Source organism: Carlito syrichta, unplaced genomic scaffold, assembly GCF_000164805.1.
Source record: "Carlito syrichta isolate Samal-C Ts95f unplaced genomic scaffold, Tarsius_syrichta-2.0.1 Scaffold305718, whole genome shotgun sequence".
Classification (NCBI taxonomy): domain Eukaryota; kingdom Metazoa; phylum Chordata; class Mammalia; order Primates; family Tarsiidae; genus Carlito; species Carlito syrichta.
In genome coordinates, this window is record NW_007249814.1 from 249,231 (window position 1) to 272,157 (window position 22,927).

General features: G+C 35.5%; 2 protein-coding genes across 3 annotated transcripts in view; one reads left to right on the top strand and one right to left on the bottom strand.

Annotated features, from left to right (window-relative positions):
• Window positions 1–3,652, top strand: part of CUNH12orf29 (chromosome unknown C12orf29 homolog) — a 17,134-nt gene extending 13,482 nt beyond the window's left edge. The window contains 3 exon segments of the mRNA XM_008062467.2: window positions 430–627; window positions 1,609–1,778; window positions 3,308–3,652. Of these exon segments, the coding sequence (XP_008060658.1) occupies window positions 430–627; window positions 1,609–1,778; window positions 3,308–3,496 (557 nt within the window). The 3' untranslated portion in view covers window positions 3,497–3,652.
• A 532-nt stretch (window positions 3,653–4,184) lies between these two features.
• Window positions 4,185–22,927, bottom strand: part of CEP290 (centrosomal protein 290) — a 91,139-nt gene continuing 72,396 nt past the window's right edge. For both annotated transcript variants that reach the window (XM_008062468.2, XM_021714704.1), the window contains 10 exons: window positions 21,356–21,490; window positions 19,866–19,952; window positions 17,307–17,471; window positions 16,661–16,783; window positions 15,483–15,655; window positions 12,067–12,208; window positions 10,852–10,925; window positions 10,179–10,273; window positions 5,589–5,668; window positions 4,185–4,567 (listed from right to left, as the gene is read on the bottom strand). In XM_008062468.2, coding sequence (XP_008060659.1) covers window positions 4,340–4,567; window positions 5,589–5,668; window positions 10,179–10,273; window positions 10,852–10,925; window positions 12,067–12,208; window positions 15,483–15,655; window positions 16,661–16,783; window positions 17,307–17,471; window positions 19,866–19,952; window positions 21,356–21,490 — 1,302 coding nt within the window. In that variant the 3' untranslated portion in view covers window positions 4,185–4,339. The remainder of the gene's footprint in view (window positions 4,568–5,588; window positions 5,669–10,178; window positions 10,274–10,851; window positions 10,926–12,066; window positions 12,209–15,482; window positions 15,656–16,660; window positions 16,784–17,306; window positions 17,472–19,865; window positions 19,953–21,355; window positions 21,491–22,927) is intronic.

Genomic DNA, 22,927 nt, shown 5'->3' on the forward strand with positions numbered 1-22,927 from the left:
CGACAGTTTCCCACTAAAAGCTTTTGATAAAATCCAGCGTCCCTTCTTGATAAAAACCCTAAAGCACCTAGGTATAGAAGGAACATACCTCAAAATAGTGCCATCTACGACAAACCCACAGATAACATATTGCTAAATGAACAGAAACTGGAAACATTTCCCCTGAAAACTGGAACAAGACAAGGCTGCCCACTCCCACCCCTCTTGTTCAGCATTGTGTTGGAAGTCCTAGCTAGGGCAATTAGACAAGAGAAGGAAATCAGGGGTATCCAAATAGGAAAAGAGGAAGTCAAGTTATCCCTCTTTGCTGATGATATGATCCTATTCCTCAATAATCCAAGAGAATCTGTCAAAAACCTGTTTGCACTGATAAAGGACTTGGCAAAGCCTCAGGGTACACACAAAAAAATTTTTTTCTTTATGTGATAGGTTGGGTACCAGTAGAGAAAAATAACAAACAGTATTGCTGGCATTCCTCTGTCATTAATTATGAATTTGAAATTGCCCTGGTGCTAAAGCATCATCCTGATGATCCTGGAGTTTTGGAAATTAGTGCAGTGCCACTGTCAGATCTCTTAGAACAGACCCTGGAGCTCATAGGAACAAATATCAATGGAAATCCATATGGTGAGTAAAACATTTTTCTTGTTCAGTCACAGTAACTGCCATTTATAAAGAGAACTTTCTAGAATCCAGTTAAAAACCATACACACACACTAAAGCAATGACTAACAAATTTTTATTAATAGTTTCCTAATACATCCATTTCTGTTAATTTTATGTTCGTGGACAAATTAAACCATTTTGATGTATTAATCCAAAAGGTTCATTTTATCCTCTTTCCTGTAATAACATGAATCAACGTATGAAGAGTAATTACTCAGACGTAGTTTTTCATTGTTTTTTAAAATTCAGGTGAGCTGAATTGATTGAAATGCACTTTTCGTAGTAGTTATACCGTTAATTTAAACAGCCAAGTGTAGAGTAAATAAGGAATTGGCAGTGAATGACCATTCCAAGCATCAAATTATATACCATGATGAATTGAACACAAGTCCAGAGGGTACTAGGAAGTACACTGTTGACAGAGGGATGAAAAAACAGACCTAAGGACATGTAAGCTGTAATAGGAACATCCTATATAGAGAACAAAAGTAGATTGACTGGCAGTTGTAAAGAAGCTAATACGGTAATTGGGCAAGTTATCAGAGATACAGTGTGGTTGTTTGACACATGTTCAATAATAGGTGAATGTGGGTAATGCTGCAGTGGAGGGGCTGGCGGTCTTTCTGCAAAAGGCCAGAGAGCGAGCAATTTAAGCATTATGGGGGACACCTTTGAAATAAACGGGTATGATTGTGTTCCAAAGAAACTATCTACAAAAATAGGTGCCTATCTAGACTTGGCTTGCAGGTTATAGTTTTCTAAACCCTTGAGCTGAGTACAAAGATGGAATATATATTAATTGGAATAAGGTACCAGCTAAACTTTTTCTACTTTTATTCCTAAATGTTTAAAAAAGATCTTTTACTTGGGAAGGCACATTTCTCATTCTTTTTGAAAAGTTCTTTTGAATTACTATGGCTAATGACAGATTTTACTGTTTAGGGTTAGGAAGCAAGAAGCATCCATTACATTTTCTTATACCACATGGAGCATTTCAAATAAGAACTCTGCCTACATTGAAGCACAATGATCTCTTGTCCTGGTTTGAAGGTTGCAGAGAGGGTAAAATTGAAGGAATAGTCTGGCATTGCAGTGATGGCTGTTTAATTAAGGTAATGGCAAAAAATAGCTTCTCTGGGGTTATGTCATCTCATGTTATGACAAAGTAGAAGTGTTACTAAGATTCTTTCTACAAACTGCAGCAATTCTTATTTGCAGTAAAGAAATTAAATTTTACTTCACATGCCACCTTTTCTTTAAATATGGAAAGAGTGTTTCCCAAGTGTGTACTCTGGGGGGCACTGATCATACCAGATGGCTACAAAATTGAAGTGATACCATCTATTCCCTTCTTGACGTTCTTGAATAATAGTGCTCCCTGTGACATATGTACTAATATAACTCATCATTTCCCAAACTTACTTTTAGAATTTGTTGAGTAAAATGAGTGGCAAGATGATAGTATCTTATTTCTACCTGTCTCCTGGACTTGTTTGATTTCTCACAGGTACCTGAAATTCATAATGTTAAGAACTAGACCGTCTTAACTCCCTAACCCCACATAATTCACTGAAATAAAACCTTGGTTCTTCCTCTTAACCCCTATGTCCATTACTTCATACATCCAACTGTCAGATCTTAAAGATTCTAATCTTTGTACTTTTCTTCTACCAATTAACTGTTCATTTTCATTTAGACCCAGATCTGTGCTTGAACTGTTATACCACACTCCAAAAACAGCATGTTTCAGTCTTATCCCTGTCCCGTCCATTTTTTTCAAGTAAATGAGCATTGTTTCCTGCATACAACTCTATAGTTACATTAAGATTTTTCATGATCTGGCCCTTGCTTAACTTTCCAGAGCTGCTCCTCACCCTCACTCCCAAACACACTAGCATTGCAGATGCTGTAACCATATTTTAACTAACTGCAATTAGAGCAAAAACCTCCATTCTATTACATAATATTCCCTTTGGTCAGAATACCTCCTCACCCTCGTTTCTTAGCTAACTAGTTTCTGTACTCTGCAAGTCTTTTTTTATTCATTGAATTTTTATGGAGCCCCTGATTATGTTCTTGGCATGTTTCCAGCACCTGGAAATACAATGTCAGCAGTGTCTCTGCCTTCATGAAGCTCACACTCTAATGGAGAATATAAATAATAAACAAGTAAATATGCAATAAATCAGGAGAAGAACAGCTTTGAGAAAAACCATGCTGGGCACGGTGGCTCAAGCCCATAATCCCCAGTGCTTTGGGAGGCCAAGGTGACAGGGCTGCCTGAGCTCAGGGGTTCGAGACCAGCCTGGGCAACTTGGTGAGACCTCGTCTCTACAATAAATTAAAAAAAAAAAGCTGGGTATAGTAGTGTGTGCCTGTAGCCCCAGCTACTTGAAAGGCCGAGGCAGAAAGATCGCCTGAGCCCAGCAGGTTGAGGCTGTGGTGGCCGTATGTGTGCCACTGCCCTCCAGCCTGGGCAATGGAGTGAGGCTCTGACTCAACAAAAACAAAACAAAACAGGGTTAAATAAAATAGAACCTTACATGGTGCCTGGAAGATAGTAGGCATTCAGATATTTCTAAGTGAATGAAGATAGATAGTGTCTGTCGGCTAACACTAATAACTTTTTTTCTCTTTCTAGGTCCATCGCCATCATCTTGGTTTATGCTGGCCAATTCCAGATACTTATATGAATTCAAAACCCGTTATTATCAACATGAACTTGAACAAATATGACTATGTCTTTGATACTAAGTGTTTGTTTAATCATTTTTTAAAAATAGATAATCAGAAATTTGGTAGGCTCAAAGACATAAAGCTTGATGTATAAACTGCAAATATAATTGTAATTAGTTCTATTATTGTTATATTGTAACTTTGAATATTCTGCCATGTTTAAAAATATCTCAAAGTTTCTATTGTTCACTATGAGATATATCAATATGTCTTCTACCATTTGAAGAAATAAATTTTTCTGTTTCAAATACCTATTCAAAATTTTATTTAGAATTAGCAAATTAATTTTAACCTCTGGCCATAAAAATGTAAATAACAGTAAGCTTCCAAGTTTTGTACAAAAGCAACTGGGTAGTAATTTAAAGACAACAACAAAAAGGATGAGGAAAAAAAATATTCCCTTAGGGTATTTGAGTTAGCAGAACCCATCTTTCTTTGGAAGGCGGAGCAAAATCATACTTTTTTTCAAAGATAACAATTTAATGTCATTTACTTTCAAAATTAAAGTTTCATTAAGCTCCATTTAATTTTGCTAGACAATTTAACAAAATATATGGCTTGACTTCATTACCTATATGTGTGTATATATCTGTATATATATCATAGGACTGGGAATATTAACAAATATATAAATATGTAAGAATATATAAAAACCCCAATTTTAAATGTTATAATTGCTAAATTTACCCTTGTGTTCTTTAAAAAACATAATTAAAGCATTATGAATGCAGAGAAATAGCTTATAACTTATTCTAAAGTCTTCAAAAATATGCTTCTCTATCAAGTTAAAACTTTCATATAATTTTATTAAAAATTCCAATCTAAGTAAAGGTGTACAGGGTAGTGAGAGGAAAATACTATAGTTCAGAGACTTACTTCCAGATGGAATCTTAACTTATAAAGTTAATAAATAGTTAAAACTAGTTATAGGTATCCCTTAATAAATGGGGAAATTAACAGGACTTTCTTCATCTTCAGACTGTTCAGAAGCAGCAACAGGGCTAGTTAATTCAACTCCCAATTGTTCTGAAAGCTTTTTTAACTTCTCTTCTAAGATAATATTTTTTTTCACTTCTTCTTTGTAATTATACTTCAGATCTTCAATTTCTTCGAAAAATGAAGGATCAAAATTTTCCAGTTCTTTTTTCAGCTTTTTTACTTCCTCCTAGAAACAAAGAAACATATTATCTTTAAAAGTTGCATATAGGAAATAAAATACATATTATAGGTTTAAACTAAGAGATTTACTACCAACGTGAAAGCCAAAGTATCCTGAGTAGTCAGTAACTATAAAGCAGAAGTATTTCCCTAACATTTTCTTAATAAAGTTCCATTGTACAGTATAAATAACGAAGTTGTTAACTGTTAAAATATCTATTCTGTAAATTATGTTGCAGTCTTTGACTAAAATTGATGAACTCTTAGATTATGGTGGGATTTATAATCTTTCTCTGGAAGCATATACTCTCTCAACAAGGTAATCAAAAAGACTTAGTTATTCACAACATTAAATTCTGGTTAAGTTTTGTTGTTGTGAGTGTGGAGAAATTCACCATACCCCATTACCTACTTGATGGCCATAACTTATTCTTTATACATTTTCTTTACAAATACCTTTATTATTAATGGATAGTGATCAACTTTTTGAGGTATATTTATGATCCCGGAAAACCTTGGAACTTTTCTACCTGGCTAAGTAGGCATTTCGTGAAAAGAATTTGAGCTTTCACGACTATTTATAATAGCCAGTGATCACTACCTAATTCTCATATTTATGCTCTTTTAGCTCTGTTTATGGTCTTAAAAGGTGTAAAGTATAACAAGTATTTTTTTAAGAGAAGATTCCTGAAAATAATTTCCAAAGAAACTAAAGACACTGCTGCCAATGTGAACCAAAGCTTAAATTATGAAAGTATTAAAATAATGACCTATATTTGTTATAGTTAAAAAATAAATTTACATTTAATCCTTTCTGTTTGTTTTGTCTTTTTTGTTAGTTCTTTTTAGTAAATATTTTTAAAGTAGTCAGATAAACAATGAACTCTGCAATATGAAGGTCAAATATTATAAGTATAAAATGTTATTACAAGGATTTTTGGATCATATTTAAAACTCAGTGATCATAAAAAGTTTTCAACAGGTGTCTTCACAAAACAATACTAAAATTAGATATAATATTCAATCACCTTCAAATGCTGCTTTTCTACATCTGATTCTTTGAGCTGTGTCTCTAGATCTTTTACTTTTTCCTTTAGTTGATCAGCATCTGCCAACAAAGTTAAAAAAAATTAGATTCAGCTTTTTCCTACCATGAATAAGTTCAAGGTAAAGGATTTCTTCTAGAGAATAAAACTTATGTAATCTAGAGCCTGGAAAATAAGGCATTTTATGACTGAAACACCTTTCAGGATGTGAATATTGTATACCACTTCTGTTGAGTATTAAACTCTGGCAGGAAAAAAAAAAAGGTGGCATCTGCTAGGTAAGGATAGGTTATTTTTTTACAGGAAGAAATTCTTATTTTCCACACAAAAATCCTAGAACCAGGAAAAAAAAAGCACCTAAAAGAAAAGCTGGGTGGTAGGTAAGGGGCTACACTCATAAGCTGGTCAAAGGTATCTGCTACCCAACACAACATTGGCTATTACATGTAGGCCAGTACACATTTATTGTGCAATTACTATGTTCAAAACATGCCAGAAAGGATGTGTAATAGAGTTAAATAAGACACAGTCCTGATACTTTGGTAGGAAAACAAAAGTCCACAAAAATAACACAAAGATTTTAAGTTATTGGTTCTCCCTTTCTGAGTTAACATACCTGCAATTTTATAGAAAGAATCAGCAGGCAGAGGATTTTTGCTTTCATGTTATCTTTGCTAGACACATCTTTTCTTAAATTACACTACACATAATATACAATGTCACATTTTGTAGCTATGGAAGGGTAAAATGCTAAACTCTGAGAAAGTAACAGGCAACAAACATCATTATGACTGGGACAGCACACATTCTATTAAGATCTCCCGGGAATGGTCCCCTAATAACTTGGAGACAGAAGGATGGAGATTAAAAAAGGATGAGGAAAAAAATATTCCCTTATGGGATTTGAGTCAGCAGAACCCATCTTCCTTTGGAAGGTGGAGCAAAATCATACATTTTTTTTTTTTTTTTTAAAGAGATAGGGTCTTTCTTGTCTCCCAGGCTGGAGTGCAATGGTGTAATCATGGTTCACTGCAGACTCAAAGGATCCAGCTTTTAAAATTTTTTGTAGTGATGAGGGCTTTCTATGTTGCCCAGACTGGCCTTGAACTCCTAACCTCAATGAATCCTCCCACCTACACTTCCAAAAATGCTGGGATTATAGGCATAAGCCACTGCACCCAGTCTCAAAATCAAACTTTTAATTTTCAATTTTTATTTTAAACATGTGGGGTACAACTCAGGGTTAGGTATACAAACGTTGATTATGCAGTACCCTTGTTGATGAGGTATGCCCCTCCCTCCCCCAGCAGTTTCCCTTAAGTGCCAATCCCACCCCCCTCCCCAGGCATTTTCCACTACAGCCAGTCCCTTATAATAGTAGTATAATCGTTCAAGGCTCACTTATGAGTGAGAACATATGGTACTGTTTCTGTGATAGATCACTGAGTATGATCGACTCTAAATCCATCCAAGTTGCTGAGAAGTCCATATGTTTGTCCTCCTTTACGGATGCATAATATTTCATTGTGTATATGTACCACATTTTTTTATCCAGTCCAGCTTCAATGGGCAGCATGACTGGTTCCATGTTTTTGCTACTGTGAACAGAGGGGGTGTCTCCTGCATTCTCTAAGGTTCTTATAGTTTGAGGTTTTACATTTAGGTCTTTAATCCATTTAGAGTTAATGTTTGTGTATGGTGATAGGTAGGGTTCCTGTTTCAATCTTCTGCATGTAATTAGCCAGTTTTCCCAGCACCATTTACTGAATAGGTTCTCTTCTTCCCAGTCGTTGTTGTTGGAGGTTTTGTCAAAGATGAGTTGGTTGAGAAATTGAGGTTTTGCTTCCAGAATCTCTATCCTGTTTCATTGGTCTATATGCCTGTTCTTGTACCAATACCAGGCTGTTTTGAAAGTCATACTTTTTAAAGCTTCCTTCACTTTCAAAGAAAGTGCTAAGGATTTTTTTTAGACTTGATCTGTTATCAGTGGGCTTATATTACACAAACTGGTAGTGAAATTATGTAGGGAAAAGTGAATATTATGTATAGCCTCTTCCAGAAGTTATCTTAACGACCAGACTTATATTTAGATGGTGATTTAGAATTTCCAAAACAGTTACAGTTTGATTTTAAAAGACTTAACAAACTTTGAAATATGCCGGGTACCTTTATCTCTTCATAGGAGGTACTGGATACGAAGCCTTAGAAATTCCCTGATAAAGCTAAGGTTGAAAAGAGTAAAGAGTTTGCCTAATGTTGACAGCATGAATCAGGTGTCTGGTACTGTGTTTAGTTTAGTATGCAGCAAGTGGGCTGTAGGAGCTATGTTGAGAGATTTATGTATGTGCTGTTAGTTACCAAGAGGCAGCATAGCAAGGGGTAAAGGGTGAGTAATATTGATGAGCTTTGGAGTTTCACAGATTTGGGTCTTAACCCTGCCTCTGCAACTTCCTAGCTATTGTGATCTTGGGGAGAGGTTATTTACTCTCTTTGAATCTGTCACATGTAAAATGGAGATAATAATTTCCATCATATAAGGTTATAAGAATAAAACAATGATTGTAAAGCACACAACATTAAGTGTCTCGTACAACTCATACATGCAGGGATACAGATTAGGAATACTGAAAAAGCTACCTAAAATAGTCAAAGGTTGTTCAGATATAAATTGGCATAATCCTCTCGAATAGAATTTGGCATTTCCATCACACTATCAAATAATGGCATGATTAGCAAACTAAATGTCCATCAAAAGCTAAATGGCTCAATGTGGTATCCATGCAATAATGTACTATAAAATCACTAAAAGAATGAGATTTATGAACAGACCTCAAAAGATGTCCATGATAGTAAAGGCAAATAAGCCAGAAATTTGTATAGTATGAATCCAATTTTTTTAAGTGAGAAAGCAGGATTTATTGAGAGAACAATTTTATATCACTGTCAGAAAAAATACATGTATATATATACAAACAAAATTATATCAGTCTATTCTCTATTCACAGTAATTTTGGCTCATAAAATCAGCATGAACAGCTAGTGAATATTGAACCACTGTTCCTAGGGGAAATATGTCTACACTAACATATACAAACACACACATGCTCATACAGATTATAATCTTAAATCCTAAAACAACTCATCCTAGGAGATTCTATTTTCTTTATTTTACAAAAGAGAAAAGGTTCGTAAGTGTTAAGTTACTCTCCTGACATCACCCCACTAACAAGCTTCAGAGTTGGGAGTTTTTTGTTGTTGTTGTTTTTAACCCATTGACAAAGACTCTTCTTAAGAAAAAATTTTTTTTTGTAGACAGGGTCTCAATATGTTTCCCAGGCTGGTCTTAAACTCCTGGGCTCAAGAGATCCTCCCACCTCAGCCTCACAAAGTACTGGGATTACAGGTGTGAGCCATCGTGCCTAGCTGGCCAGAGTTAGTATTCAAACCCCTTCCATCTGGGCCCAGAGCAAAAACCTCTTGAACTATGTTGCAATGCCCCATACTGTCTCCATCATCTGATTATCTCTGTATAGAAACTAGAACAAGAGTGCCTTGTTGAACCTCTTCTGGGAACAGGTAGGTTAGATCCCAGCTCTTTTGGAGGCCAAGGTGAGAGGACCACTTGAGCCCAGAAACTCAAGACAGCCTGGGCAACACAGTGAGACCATGTCTACAAAAACTGAAAAAAATTAGCTGGGCATCGTGGAATGTGCCTGCAGTCACAGCTACTATAGAGGCTGAGGAGGTAGTATAGCTTGAACCCAAGAGTTCAAGGCTGCAGCGAGCTATGATTACACTACTGAATTCTAGCCTGGGTGCCAAAACAAGACTCTGTTTCAAAAATAATAATAATGAAGATTAATTTCTTAAAAATAAGTTTTCTACAGCTCTGTGGATGTCCACAAAAGTGCTACAAGTGTTGATTTGGGATTACAAATATATTTTAGTGAGTAAGCAATTTTGAAAATACAGAATCCTCAAATAATAAGGATCAACTGTATACTGTGTATATACATATGTGTACACACATATACATCTTGCATATGTGTGTGTGATCTACAGTGTGTGTACACAGACACATGCACATAGGAATGGGGGACTGAGTAATCACTTCTGAATCACTTTAAAAAATGGGAATGGAAGGGGGCAGCACAGCATAGACTTTACTTGGTAAAAGGAAAAAGAATATAGGCTATGATTACTTATTTGTAGTTTTTAAATTAGTAATAATAAAACAACAATTAGTAATATTTAGAAGAAAATGTTCAGAGGAACTAAAAGGACTATACTTAGAGACTGGAAGCACAGACCTAGTAATCATTGCTTAGATTGTATCATGATTAAATCTGTAACACACAGATGGAATACCAGGAGAAAAACTCTCAAATACCTGCTATTCTATAGAATAAACAACTAAAAGGGATGGAAGGGAGTATTTGCAGAGCGTGGAGTGGCAACAGCTCTAAAACTTATCAGGGATTTGATTTTATAGGGAGATGAAAAAAAATCTTAACAAAAAAAGGCAAATGCAAATTCAAAAACTTGGGAGAAATGCTTTATGAAATACATTACCAGGTACAGTGCTTTCTGCTCCACTCTGGTCCTTATTAACTTCTATCTGACGAATTAATTCTGCTTTTTCTTTATTCAGTTGACTATTAGCTAATCTAGAATACAATGATCTTGTGTTAAAAAACAAGACAAAGTAAAAAATAACAATACATTGCTCCACAAAATACATGGGCATTTCTTATATAGTAGTGACGTGCAGTAATCAGAACGTGGTAGTATTTATCAGGTTAACATTTTTTCTTGGTGCTGTAATATGACCATTCTTAAACAGAAAACATGGAATCAAGTCTTCATAATTTCTTTAATATCCAACCTGATGTCATTTCCAAAAGAAGTTTGTCATGAATCTAATGAAGGTAGGCTACAGAGACCCCTGGAAGTAAACAAATTACTTGTTTTCGTCTTTATTAGTATTTGCCTCTGGGAAGTTAAGGTTTAATTCATTCTATCTGTTAGAAAAGTTTACAGCTAGTTACAAACTAGAAACTTACATTAGGATTGATGTGAAAGAGTGATTAACACTAGAAGGATGAAGTAAGGACCCAATAAGCCTATTAGGCAGCAAACTTGAAAAATGCTAGTCTCTAGTTGTAGCACTCCTAGTTATAAAAAAATAACAATTTTGAAAAAGAAAGAAAAAGAAACAAAGTAGTCATATGAACACAGGATGTACCTAAGGACTTGAAGCTCCCGTTTAACACCTTGCTCTGTCTCAGGACCTTCAGGAACGTGTTTGAGAATCTCAATCTTTGGGCACAATGAAAAGTTAGAAGATAAAGTCTGACATGGAAATATGAGGCTTCATAAAGACACACATTTCTAACAAAGCATAATATTAAAAGCTGGGTTTCAAAAGCACACATAAGTACATTTCTGTGTTCTGTTCAATATTCATTATTGCACAATTAAATACTGAGTAACTACTGCATGCCAGGCATTGTCACAGGCACAGAGGATACAGTAGTGATCAAAACAGGCAAAGATCCTTACCTTTTTAGTGGGGCAAGATGATGAGTATGTATTATGATGTGATGTGATAATAGTGCCAGATGGTAGGAAGGGCTGTCAGGAAAGACAGCCCAGGGAAGGAAGACAGACAGCAATGGAAAGTCGTACAGGGATAGGATTAGGGAAGGTCTCTGAGAAGCTTCCATTTCAGCAGACACATGGAGTGAGCTCTAAGAATATCTGGGTGAACAGGAGTCCTAGCAAAGGAAACAGGTGGAAGGACTTAAAGTTTGAATGAGTTGGGTTTGTTTACAGGACTGAAAGAAGGCTAAATGGCTAAAATGCTGTGAATAGTGGGAAGATTGGTAGAAGATGAGCCTGGAGAGAAAACTAAGTGCCAGGCCATGTACGTCATTTTAGATTATGGAAAGAACTTTAAGTTCTATTCTAGGGTGATGGAAAACCATTGGAAGACTCTGAGGCTAGGACTGCTATGACGTGCTTTATGCTTTAAAAGGATTACTTGTCAACTTTGTGGAGAATAGACCAGAAATAGGAAGAAGGTGAACTGATGTAGAGTGGAAGCTGAAGCTGAGAGAGCAGTTAAGGCAGTTATTGCAAGTGTTCAGGTATGAAATAATAGCTTGGACAAGATCCATAGGTAGTGAGAGATGCTGAGAAGTTGTCAGACTTGAGATACGGTGAAAATATAGTTGACATGATTTAATGATGAAAAAGATGTGGGAAAAAGAACGAATTTAATGATTATGCAAAGTTTTTGGCTTAAACAAATGGCGAAATGGCAGTGTCATTCAGTTGGATGGGTCTTCCAGAGGAGGAATTAATCAAGAGTCCATTTTTATCCTCATAAAACAATGGAAGGAACATCTTGTAATAGATTATATTGTTATATCATGTAAAGAAAAATTACTTGACTTGCCTGTTGTTCGAGGTCTTTGGTATATTTTTTAACTTTTAGTTCTCTCTCTGTTGCATCTCTCACAAGCTGTTTAAGGTCAGTAATGCTTTGATTTTTGTTGGCAATATCAGTTTCCAATTCTTTCAACTTAGTCTCATACATTCTAAAAGTATAAAGAAAAAAAATAATATAGACATGGCAAATAATTTAGCTCACTGATTTAAAAATCAGTTCATATTACTGCACTAGCAATAAGCAAGAATATTTCATTTTACTTGTTTTTCTAGTTAGAGTTTTAGCTAGATATTTATTTAGCATTAAAAGGTGCTGGCAAGGGATCAGATGTCCCTATTTGACAGATAGCTCAATTAAAATAGAAGACTGAGGTATTTCCCAGGATTATAAACAAGGATGGTGTCTGAATTTGACCACTGTAAAAGTCTAAAATTAGTACCTTCTTTTCAGCCACCAAACAATAAACTAAAAAGTAAAATTCATCAGAAAATCAAATTCTGTATTACCAGAATATTCTTAGAAATATAGACAGCAAATTAAAGCTTTCACATGTGCACACACGCTCTCTCTCTCTCTCTCTCTCTCTCTCTCTCTCTCTCACACACACACACACACACACACACACACACACACACAGAGGAGGTATCTAGGTAGAAAAACCAAAAGTACTATAGGGAGAGGGAAAAACAGGGCAAAAGCATGAGTGACAGAAACTGTTAATGGGGAGGGATAAAGCTTGTAAAAATCTAAATAGATTTGTAATCATTAGAGAAATGATTAATAGTTCAAAAAAAATCCAGACACCAAAAAAAAGTCTTTAATTGAGCCAAATAGTTTTGTAAAATAATAATAAAAAAATACAAACCTTTCCAGAGTAAGAAATAGGAGGAATACCTTGGCTAAGTTGCTTTGGCAACAAAATCTCCCAAGGGCTGTTTACAAGGAAGGAAAATTCTGATTGTCTAAATATATTCAAACTGCTTTTGACAGATCTTAGAAACTTAGATTAGAAGGAAATATTCTTAACCTGACAAAGACTATCAGGGATGTACCAAAGGTTGACGATGAAATCTCAGAAACTCATTCCTTTACTCCATCCAACTCTCTGTTTAAAAGCCACCCAAGCAGAGAGGCTTTCTCTCATCGCCCTATCTAAAAGTCCCCACATCACCCTGGTCTGTCCTGTAGTAAACATGAGGCCTGAACACAGAAGATGTGTTAGTAAGTTTATTGAATAAATAAGGGAGCAACTATAAAGATTTCAGCATGACATGAGTGAAATCTGTTCATGGGTCCCAGACAGAGCTATCTCAAACTCCTTTACTAAGCTAGGTGTAATCCCAGCTGTAGATCTTCAAACATTTTTTATTTTTGTATGGATTTAGGGAACCTGGAGGTCAAGGATCAGAACAAACCTTCTCTCAGACAAGAAGTTTCTACTCAGACTTATGTCTGCCTCAAAAGGGTTTACTGAAGGTCTATTCTATGCTCAGTTGCCTATACAGTTCTCAGATTAAAAACACATAAATGATCTAAAATTCAGTCATCTTCAATTATAGCTAAATATAATCACAACCCCTACTAACCATTTATAAACTTATCAATCCTTCTTTGCACTAACAATTTCTTTTGCAGTTCACCAAGCATTTTTGAAAAGGAAAGTCAGAGATCATAATCTCCACAGATAAAGTAATCTGAGCCCACAGAACGTATACAATTTACGTAAGGCCATACATAGTATGAACTAGGTCTTTCTAAACTGTGGAAGCTATCTGGTTCTCCAAAAAAAAACAAAACCAGTCCCCAGACAAGATGGGCCTTTTAGAAATATCATCCAACATGAAGCACAGAGCTTGGCAGTAGCAGGTACTGAATAAATATCTGCTGAATAAACAGATCTCAAAGTAACTCAAAATTCTTTCTGAGTACATATATGATTGTAGAAGGAAATAAAACAACAAGAAATCAACTGACTGAGTGCTAGATGAGAGCCATTTCTGAGAAGACAAGAGACCCCGATCCCCTCCATATCATCACAACGGCTGCTTCATTTAGCCCTGACTCTAGTCTCTGACAAAATAATTGTTCCTAGTTTGTAGATGAGAAAAGTGAGAGCTAGAGGGGAGAAGAGCGGGTTCTGACTACTTAGGTATGGTATTCGGAAGGAACCAAGGACTCCCGCTCCAGGATAATGAGACCCTGTGGCTGCCCCTTCACATGCCTGCTTACCCCTTGTCTTTTCTCAGACTTGGCTGCAAATGCCGTGCAGCAGGCCCCTCGCGCGGCCTCATGGCACTAAGGCTCCCCGCCCAGCAGTAGAGATGCTGGTTTGCCATATCACCTCCCATCGAGGTCATTCCAAATAGCAGGCAGGAAAAAGCACTCGAGGAATCAAAGGGAAAAATGGGGATGGACAGATATACAGGATCTATGGTGATGGTAAGATAAAATCTGCCCACTGAAATGGGGACAGCAGATGTGTTCGAAGGTAGAAAACACAACCTCACACAGGATGGCTCTGATGGGAAAGGACATGGGCAGGATCCCACTGGTCACTGGCTCCCAGACCCCTTGAAGCAGCTGCTTAAAACTGGAAATGTGAACAATACCTGAGCCTTCTACTAACTGACTCATCGCAGTCATGATGAGCCACACATGGTGGTAGGGTGATGGCCATTTAGATGCTTACTCATGAACACCACCTCTTTCACAGCCACAAAAATTTGATCCATAGACAGAAAGCCCAAATATTTAGAGAAAACGTTCAAGGGGCAGAGAAAACCAAGTACCAGGAAGCAGAAGCTAGGAAGACACTACCACCGCTGCCAGATTCATCTCCAGGGGCTATCCGAAGAGATGGGAGCAGCCCAGGATATAACTCCAAAAGCACTGCAGCACAGCCCAGAGCCAGTGTGCCCTAAGTTGTGACAAGATGGCTCAATTATTATTCCTGGCTCACACTTAAGGGGGACAATGAATACAATCATGAAGCTGAAGTTGCAGGTGGAGAAAAGCAGCACCAAGGAGAAGCTGAGCAGCCTCGTCTCAGCCCCAGCTAACAGCAGACGGCAGCTTCACGCCATACACGCAGCCCAGGTGCTGCATCCCAGCACCAGCTCTATGCTGCTCCATGCCCTGCCACCCAAACAAGTTAAACTTTTTTTTTTTTAAAGCAGGATTTATTGAGAGGACAGAAAAGCTCCCACAGTGGGAGGGAACCCGAAGGGGTTGCCCAAGTTAAACATTTTAAGAAAGAAAATGACTCTGGCAATGCTAGGACAGAAAACAGTGAATATTATGTTAAACAAACAACCAAACTGTTCAAAAATCTAGGTCATTCAGAATAGTGTCATCTTTTAAAACAATGATACCAGAATTAGAACTGATTAAATTTTGTACAGTTTACAACTATCTGTCCCTACCTTGTAACAACAATGGACTTCCAGCTCTTGCTGTCAGCACCTTCAAGCTGTGGACCTCTACTTTCTGCAAACTGTAATCTCTTACCAGTCTCTTCTAGTCGAACTGCCATCTTCTCATTTAATATCTCTAAATTATTCTTGGCTATCCGCAATTTCTCTGAAGCATCAGTTTCCTATCATTAAGTACTAATTAGTATATTATGAAAAGACAAAATATTGGTTTCATAGATGCAATGTATTTAAAATTATTATCACAAATCAGAAAATAAAGAAAAAACTTGGAGATCTAAATGCTGATTAAAATTACAATTAATTCACCACTTCCATTCCTCTAAAACAGCGATATGCTAATAATTAGAACAACAGATCATATAAACGAGGCCAGAAAACATATACAAGTATTTTACTCTAGTGGTTACTTTAAATTTGTCATTTTGTTCTTTTTAAATACTTTTTAAATAGTTGGATAGCTTATACCTTTATATACTTAAAAGACACTTTGTTTTGACTTCCTAAGACTTAAGAGACCCAGCTGTAAGTAAAAACTATGTGTGAGTAACATAGATTATTTTCACTATTAAACATCCACATTCAAAGCACAGTATCACACTGACCTCACAATACATACAGATTCTATTATAGTCAGTTTTAAAACATTAATTTTAATTTATTCACTAGATCATCTACATAAATAACAACACCTATTCAGGACAAGAAATATATTTTTGCCACTTAAATAGAAAGAAATCTTACTATTTTACAAGATAGTTTCATATACTCCTTACTATATAGTGTTCTAAATTATGTGCACAAATATTAAGTAAAACTCCACAGCATCTCTGTGAGATAATATGCTTATTACGCCCAATTTTATGATGACAAAACTGAGGAACAGCGGGGTTAACTAGCCTGCCCTGGTTCCCATGGCTATCAAATAACAGAGCTCGAAAATGAAACCAGGCTGAGTAACTTCTATATTAAAGTGCCTCTAAATTTATTATTTTTTATTATCTCCTTCATGATGAAAGAGTATGATGATGGCAGGCATGAAAACAAAATTCCTAAACCTCTTAATGTCTACTTTGAATAGACATTCTCATCAAGGATCTAGTTTCACTTTTTCCAAACAGTATTACTTAGTTAAAATTAATAATTACAATCAGTCATCAAAGTCATACTTTTTTAAGTTCTTTACGAAGTCTTTCATTTTCAGCAACAATTTTCTCTGTGCCTTTGGCTTTGGACTCATAGCTCATGCTCAACTGACGCCCAAGATGAACTTTAAGTTTTTCTAATTCAGCCTAATAATAAAAAAAGACCCATACATTATCAAAGTGCAGAAATAAAAGATGATCTTGTAACTCATAAAGCTTAATTCAAAGTAGTTTTAGAGACCATATTTGATATGATTAGAATTGAAGTCTTCCCCAAATACTAGTCATCAAGAATAGAAGCTCCCTGCCTTAGCTACACATTAAAATAAGTTGATGAGAAAAAAAAAATACCCCAACATAACAACTATGTTAGGTCCTACCCTGAATATTCAAATTAACTTCAGGAATGGGGGCTTAGGCATCTGTAATTAATCTTATCATTTCAAGACCAGAATAAAAACCACTGGTATTAAAATGATAAGATCAAGTGGAGCTACTCTAAATCCTTAGGCTTATCATTCATAAATTTTTTTCTACATGTATAAAATATGTACTGAATCCATTAAAGACATTTTATATAGTTATGAGTATACTTAAAGTTTTCCTAAGAAATTAATAAAAACTAAAACAGTAAACTATTCCCATAAAAATCATCACAGTAAAAAATTACCTTCAACTTTTCATTCTCCTGCTCAATATCAGCCATTTTTTCACTGGTCAGTATTCCTGATGCTTTTTTCAACTGTTCATTTTCTCTTTGAACTTTTTCAACTACTTTTTTCATTAAACCAATGGTTTTTTCTAGTTCTGGAATTGTCTTTCCACTTCTACCAGACTACAAAAGAATATGTTAACTTTTTTATTTAACCAAATATTTTAAAGTATAATATAAAGTACCAACAAAACAAAAAGATCTTTACTAATAATTTCTAATATTGGAAGCCAAAGTTGTGTTTATTCAATTCATCCTTAGAACAACACTATGTAATAGGAGTTATAATTTTCACTTCACATACAAGAAAATCAAGAATTTGATATTCCTAAAATCATGCAGCTAATAGGTAAAAACTTAAATAGTCTAATCTTGATATCTCATCAAAATGAATAAATCTAAATATTCTAATTAGCTAATGTTCTCTCCAGTATACCAGTTCTCTTTATAGAGAATAAAACGACAAAAGAGAAATCGTGTCTTTAAAGGGCTCATGAGTAATCAAATTTTAAGTGCAGCACAATAGAGGCAATTTTCTCTAAGAATAGCCATTGCTTAGAAATTCAGTTTCTGTCCAATATAAATAAAAGAGATATCTGAAATTAAAAACCTCCTATAAAGATATTAATAGAGATGAGTCACCAGTTAATAAGTTTAACCACTTATAAAAACAGTTGAGTAAAACAGTATGCTTACTGTTTTTTGGTTTCACTTAGCATTCATACTGTGCAATGAATGTCCTAAAATATGAACTTTTACATTTTATTATATACTTTCATAATAAACTTAGACAAAGTTCAAATTTACATATATTTTTCATTTATGAAACAAATGTTGCTGACTGGCAGTAAGATATTTCTTCTGAATACTTTTCCAATAACATACAATATTTTCATTGAGCCCATCAAATACTTAGTATTATTATTATTATTATTATTTTGAGCCAGAGCTCACTCTATCACCCAGGCTGGAATGCAGTGGAACACTCACAGCCACCGCAGCCTCAATCTGCTGGGCTTAGGCAATCCTTCTGCCTCAGCCTTCCAAGTAGCTGGAACTACAGGCACGTGCCACCACGCCCAGCTAATTTTGTTATTTATTGTACAGATAAGGTCTCACCAAGTTGACCAGGCTGGTTTCAAACCCGTGGGCTCAGGCAAACCTCTCACCTCAGCCTCCCAAAGTGCTGGGATTATAGACTTTAGCCACCGCATCTGGTCAAATACTTAGTTTTATTACCTGAAAGAGTTTTTGCAATCTGACTGCTTCCCTTCATACAATTACCAACACGAAATACACAGAAGCTTAAGTCTTCGGCCTTGGCCTCACAAGCAACATTTATTTATCATACAAAGTGAATAAAAATAACATGGGAGGAAAATGAAAGAATAAAAAACAGTGAACTGATTGGTGGGTGCCATGTATATTGCTTTAGCTGCTCCACTGAAGGCCCTGATTTCACCACAACACTAAACACCAGCGTAGCGAAATCACACTGGTACACCACGAATATACACAAATCTGTTTAAGAGGGGAGGGGCAACACATTTTTAGAATATTGTACCAAGAAGTTGCTGTGAATATTATAACAAATAGCTATAAAATGTTAGAACTCGATCAAGGACCAGTTGCTAGTTACCTCAATGAACAGAAGGATTCCTGGAAGTTAAATGTGCTTTCAAGGTAAGTATGGATATGCTATGAAAAGAGAGATGACATGGCATCCCAGTAAAATAAAAAGTATGTAAAATGTAACAGATGATAAAATACAGAGAGTGCCAAAAAAATGTATACACATTTTAAGAAAGGAAAAACTATTACAATTGTAATACTCAATATATACTGATAATAAAAGATGAATACAAATCACTTTTGACTTCTGCAATTACAAGAGATACTCAAAGTGGTACCATCAGTGTTCAGACACTTCTGATTACAGGAAACTACTGCAGGACATGTTACTGTGCAAGGCCTCCCAGATCTTCCCTTGCACACAACACACACAGTACTATGCATTTCAAACATATCACAAATATGTGTCGTTGTTAGGCGTGATGGAGGTTCTGTTGCATACTCATGCCTCCATTGTTGTTGTACTTCCACAATGTTCTCAAATGTTCCAAAATGGTCTTGTACTCCTTGAATGATAACTGTGCTTCCACCATTTTCTTTGACTGTCCTGCCTGTTCTAAGGTGATGCTAGCATTCATCTGATGAACGTCATCTTTTGAGCGACCATCATACCACACATTGCTACCATAATTCAATACAACTTCAAAAAGTAATATATAGATAATATCTCTTAAAATGTGTATACATTTTTTTGGCACCCCAGTATATTAACTTGAGATACAAAGGAAAGTGTAAAAATATTTTACACTATAGATTCAGCAGAATAAAAACTGAACCTACAGGAAACTAGTAAAGGTACTACGCTATGACATATCTAAATTTGTCATTTTTGGCTTATTACTGCTGAAACCAAAACAAATTCATGGCAAATTCTCACATACTTACCCCTCTAACATGGCCAAGTTTCCGCTCAACTTCTGCTTTTTCTTTCTTAAGAAATTCACACATTTCTTTCAAATCTCTGACTTGATTCTAAAATATAAAAGCAAACATGTAACAATTTAACAAAGCCATTGAAAAAGAAAGACAAACAATTCATCTGAACGATTAGTCTCTCCAACTGTACAGGCAAGTCAAACAACTGGTAACACTAATAAGAAAGATTTTGAACTAAGACATAGGTTGAATTAATACAAGAGTACTATGCATATGAAATGTTAAGAAATAGTTTCCAAGGCTGGGCACAGTGGCACAAGCCTGTAATCCTAGCACTTTGGGAGGCTGTGGAAAGGACTGCTTGAGCCCAGGAGTTTGAGACCAGCCTAGGCAAAACCTCGTCTCTACAATAAATCAAAAAAATTAGCCAGGCATAGTGGTATATGCCTGTAGTTCTAGCTACTTATAAGGTTAAAGCAGAAGGATTGTCTGAGCCCAGCAGGTCAAGGCTGTGGTGGCCGTGAGCAGTGTGCCACTGCACTCTAGCCTAGGTGACAGAGTGAGACTCTGACTCAAAAAAAGAGAAAAGAAATAGTTTCCATATTACTGTACAATATAAATTTGGAACTCTGATTTTACTGTCCCATAAATTATACAAGTAGATAGATCCTTACCCATGTGGTAGAGAGAAAACACAACTGAACTTCTAATGTGGCACTAAGTATAAAAATCACAAGGAGAGTAGAACATAGAATTACATCATCACTGGTAGAATTAACAGACTAAGATCAATTCTATAATAGAACTGAACCAATTAGTTAGCCAAGAGAAAAAGTATTCCTATAAAAGTAGGATAACATTTGGAACACCAAAGACTAAAAGCTTATTATTATCAGAATAAAGTAAAATTTCCAAAAGAAACAATTTTTCTTCTATTTTGAAGTGTTGCAATTGTTAATGAACAATATCAAGCATCTTCCCACATCAGGACACTTAAACTTGCTGTTTCCATTGTCTGGAACTCCTTTTCTAGTATCTGTATGGCTCACTTCCTCACTTCTCTCTAGCTCTCTGTTCATATACTGTCTTATTAAGGAAGCCCTGCCTTACTACCCTTCCTTACTACTATTTTGAATTCCACTTCTTCCCCAACACCCTTTACACCATTCATGCTTTATCTCTCCTCAGCACTGACATCAGCTGACTATTATATACTGACTTGTTTACTTGTTTATTATAAATCATCTCAACTGGAACATAAGTTCTATAGTGCAAAGATTTTTTTGGCTGTTGTTTCCCAGAACGTAGAGTGTTTGACACAAAGTAGGCCCTCAATAAATATCAGCTAAATGTGCAAATGTATAAAGTATAACACCATCACAATATTTTATGAACATGTAATTTGACTTCTTTATAAGTTAACATAAGTAAACATAACAACTAAGGAGAGGGATTCAGGCATTAGATTTCCTAGCTATAATACAGACCATTAAATTTACCTTTAATCTTGGCAAATCTTTATTTGCTTGTTCAAGCTGAAATTTCAGTTCAATATTTTCAGATGACAACTTCAATATTTCCCTCTGAAGCTCCTGTTCTCTTTGACAATGATCATCTGAATCTATTTCTGAAGTCTTCAGAAAAGTAAAATTAGAAATATTTTTAAAGTTTAATAATAAAAGCTCCAAAAGACATACTGGATAAGAAAATACTATGTCTAAAAGGAACTTTTTGTCTCAAAGGAACATGAAAAAATTGGAGAGCTCCAGAGAAAGCCAAAAATAAGTAAGTAGGAATATAAAACTTGCAGAATAGATAATGCCATTTTAGAAAATTAAAGTAGCAAAGTCAAGTATCTCAACATGCCTTTATATATAATCTCATAACAGTTAAGCTATTTATGGTGGTTTTGCTAAACAAAAGTAAAATATAATTGTTATCTGTTATGGGTTGAATTGTGCCCCCCCCACCAAATTCATATGATAAAGTCACACTCCCTGTACCTTAGAATGTGACCTTATTTGGAGATAGGGTTGTTAGAGATAATCTAATTAAAATGAGGTCACTAAGGTAAACCTTAATCTAATATGCCTGGTATCCTTATGAAAAGAGGAAATTTGGGAATTTGGATACAGGGACATGCACACATGGAAAATGATGTGAAGAGACAGGGACAAGATGACCATCTAAAAGCCAAGGAGAGAGGTTCAGAAAAGATCTTTCCTTCAGAACTTTCAGAAGGAACCAGTCTGGCTGACGCCCTGATTTTGGACTTCTAGTCATTCCTTGAGCTAAAGAAATCTCTCCCTCCTCTGAAACTCATTAATACTTTATTTGTGTGACTCTTGACATGAATCTACCTTGGGCTATTATTTAATCATTTTTTGTTTCTCATTCTAAACTATAAGTTATTTGAAAAATAAATCTATGTTTGATTATCTTTTTCTATAAATTGGGTAAAATGCCACCTCCCTCATAGGATTGTTATAAACATCATATGAAATAATTTTGTAAAATTACTCAGCAAAACTTTAGCTTTGTCTCCCCCATCTCTCTCTTTCTCTCTCTACTGGCTTGGCAGGCTATGAAGTAAATAATTCCATGAACATTGTAGTTCTTACAATATGTTGAATATACTTATTACATATGGCCCTAAAACATCTTCCAAATTACCAGTAGGTTAAATATTTTACATTACAGTTCTAATCTATACCACCCTTATGTTAAATTTAAAAAGTAAACACACACACACATATACACACACACAATTTCTTGGGTAAAATACAACAAAAGTAATCACACAATAGTACACAGAAAAGTAAAGAAATTCCAGATAGATGTCTGATTCTGATCTGAGGCATACAGCACAACACTAGAAACAATGCATGCGTCCACATGATTTTTGTTCGAGAAAATGCATGTGTATATACACACATGTAGTAGCAAGACAAAAAAAAAAAAAGAATAAGGCAGACATTTTTGTTGATGTGTGCAAACCACAGGAACATGTTCCTACTTAGACAGGTATGCATTCTGATTCTATTGCTATTTGGCTAACACTAGGCAAATTC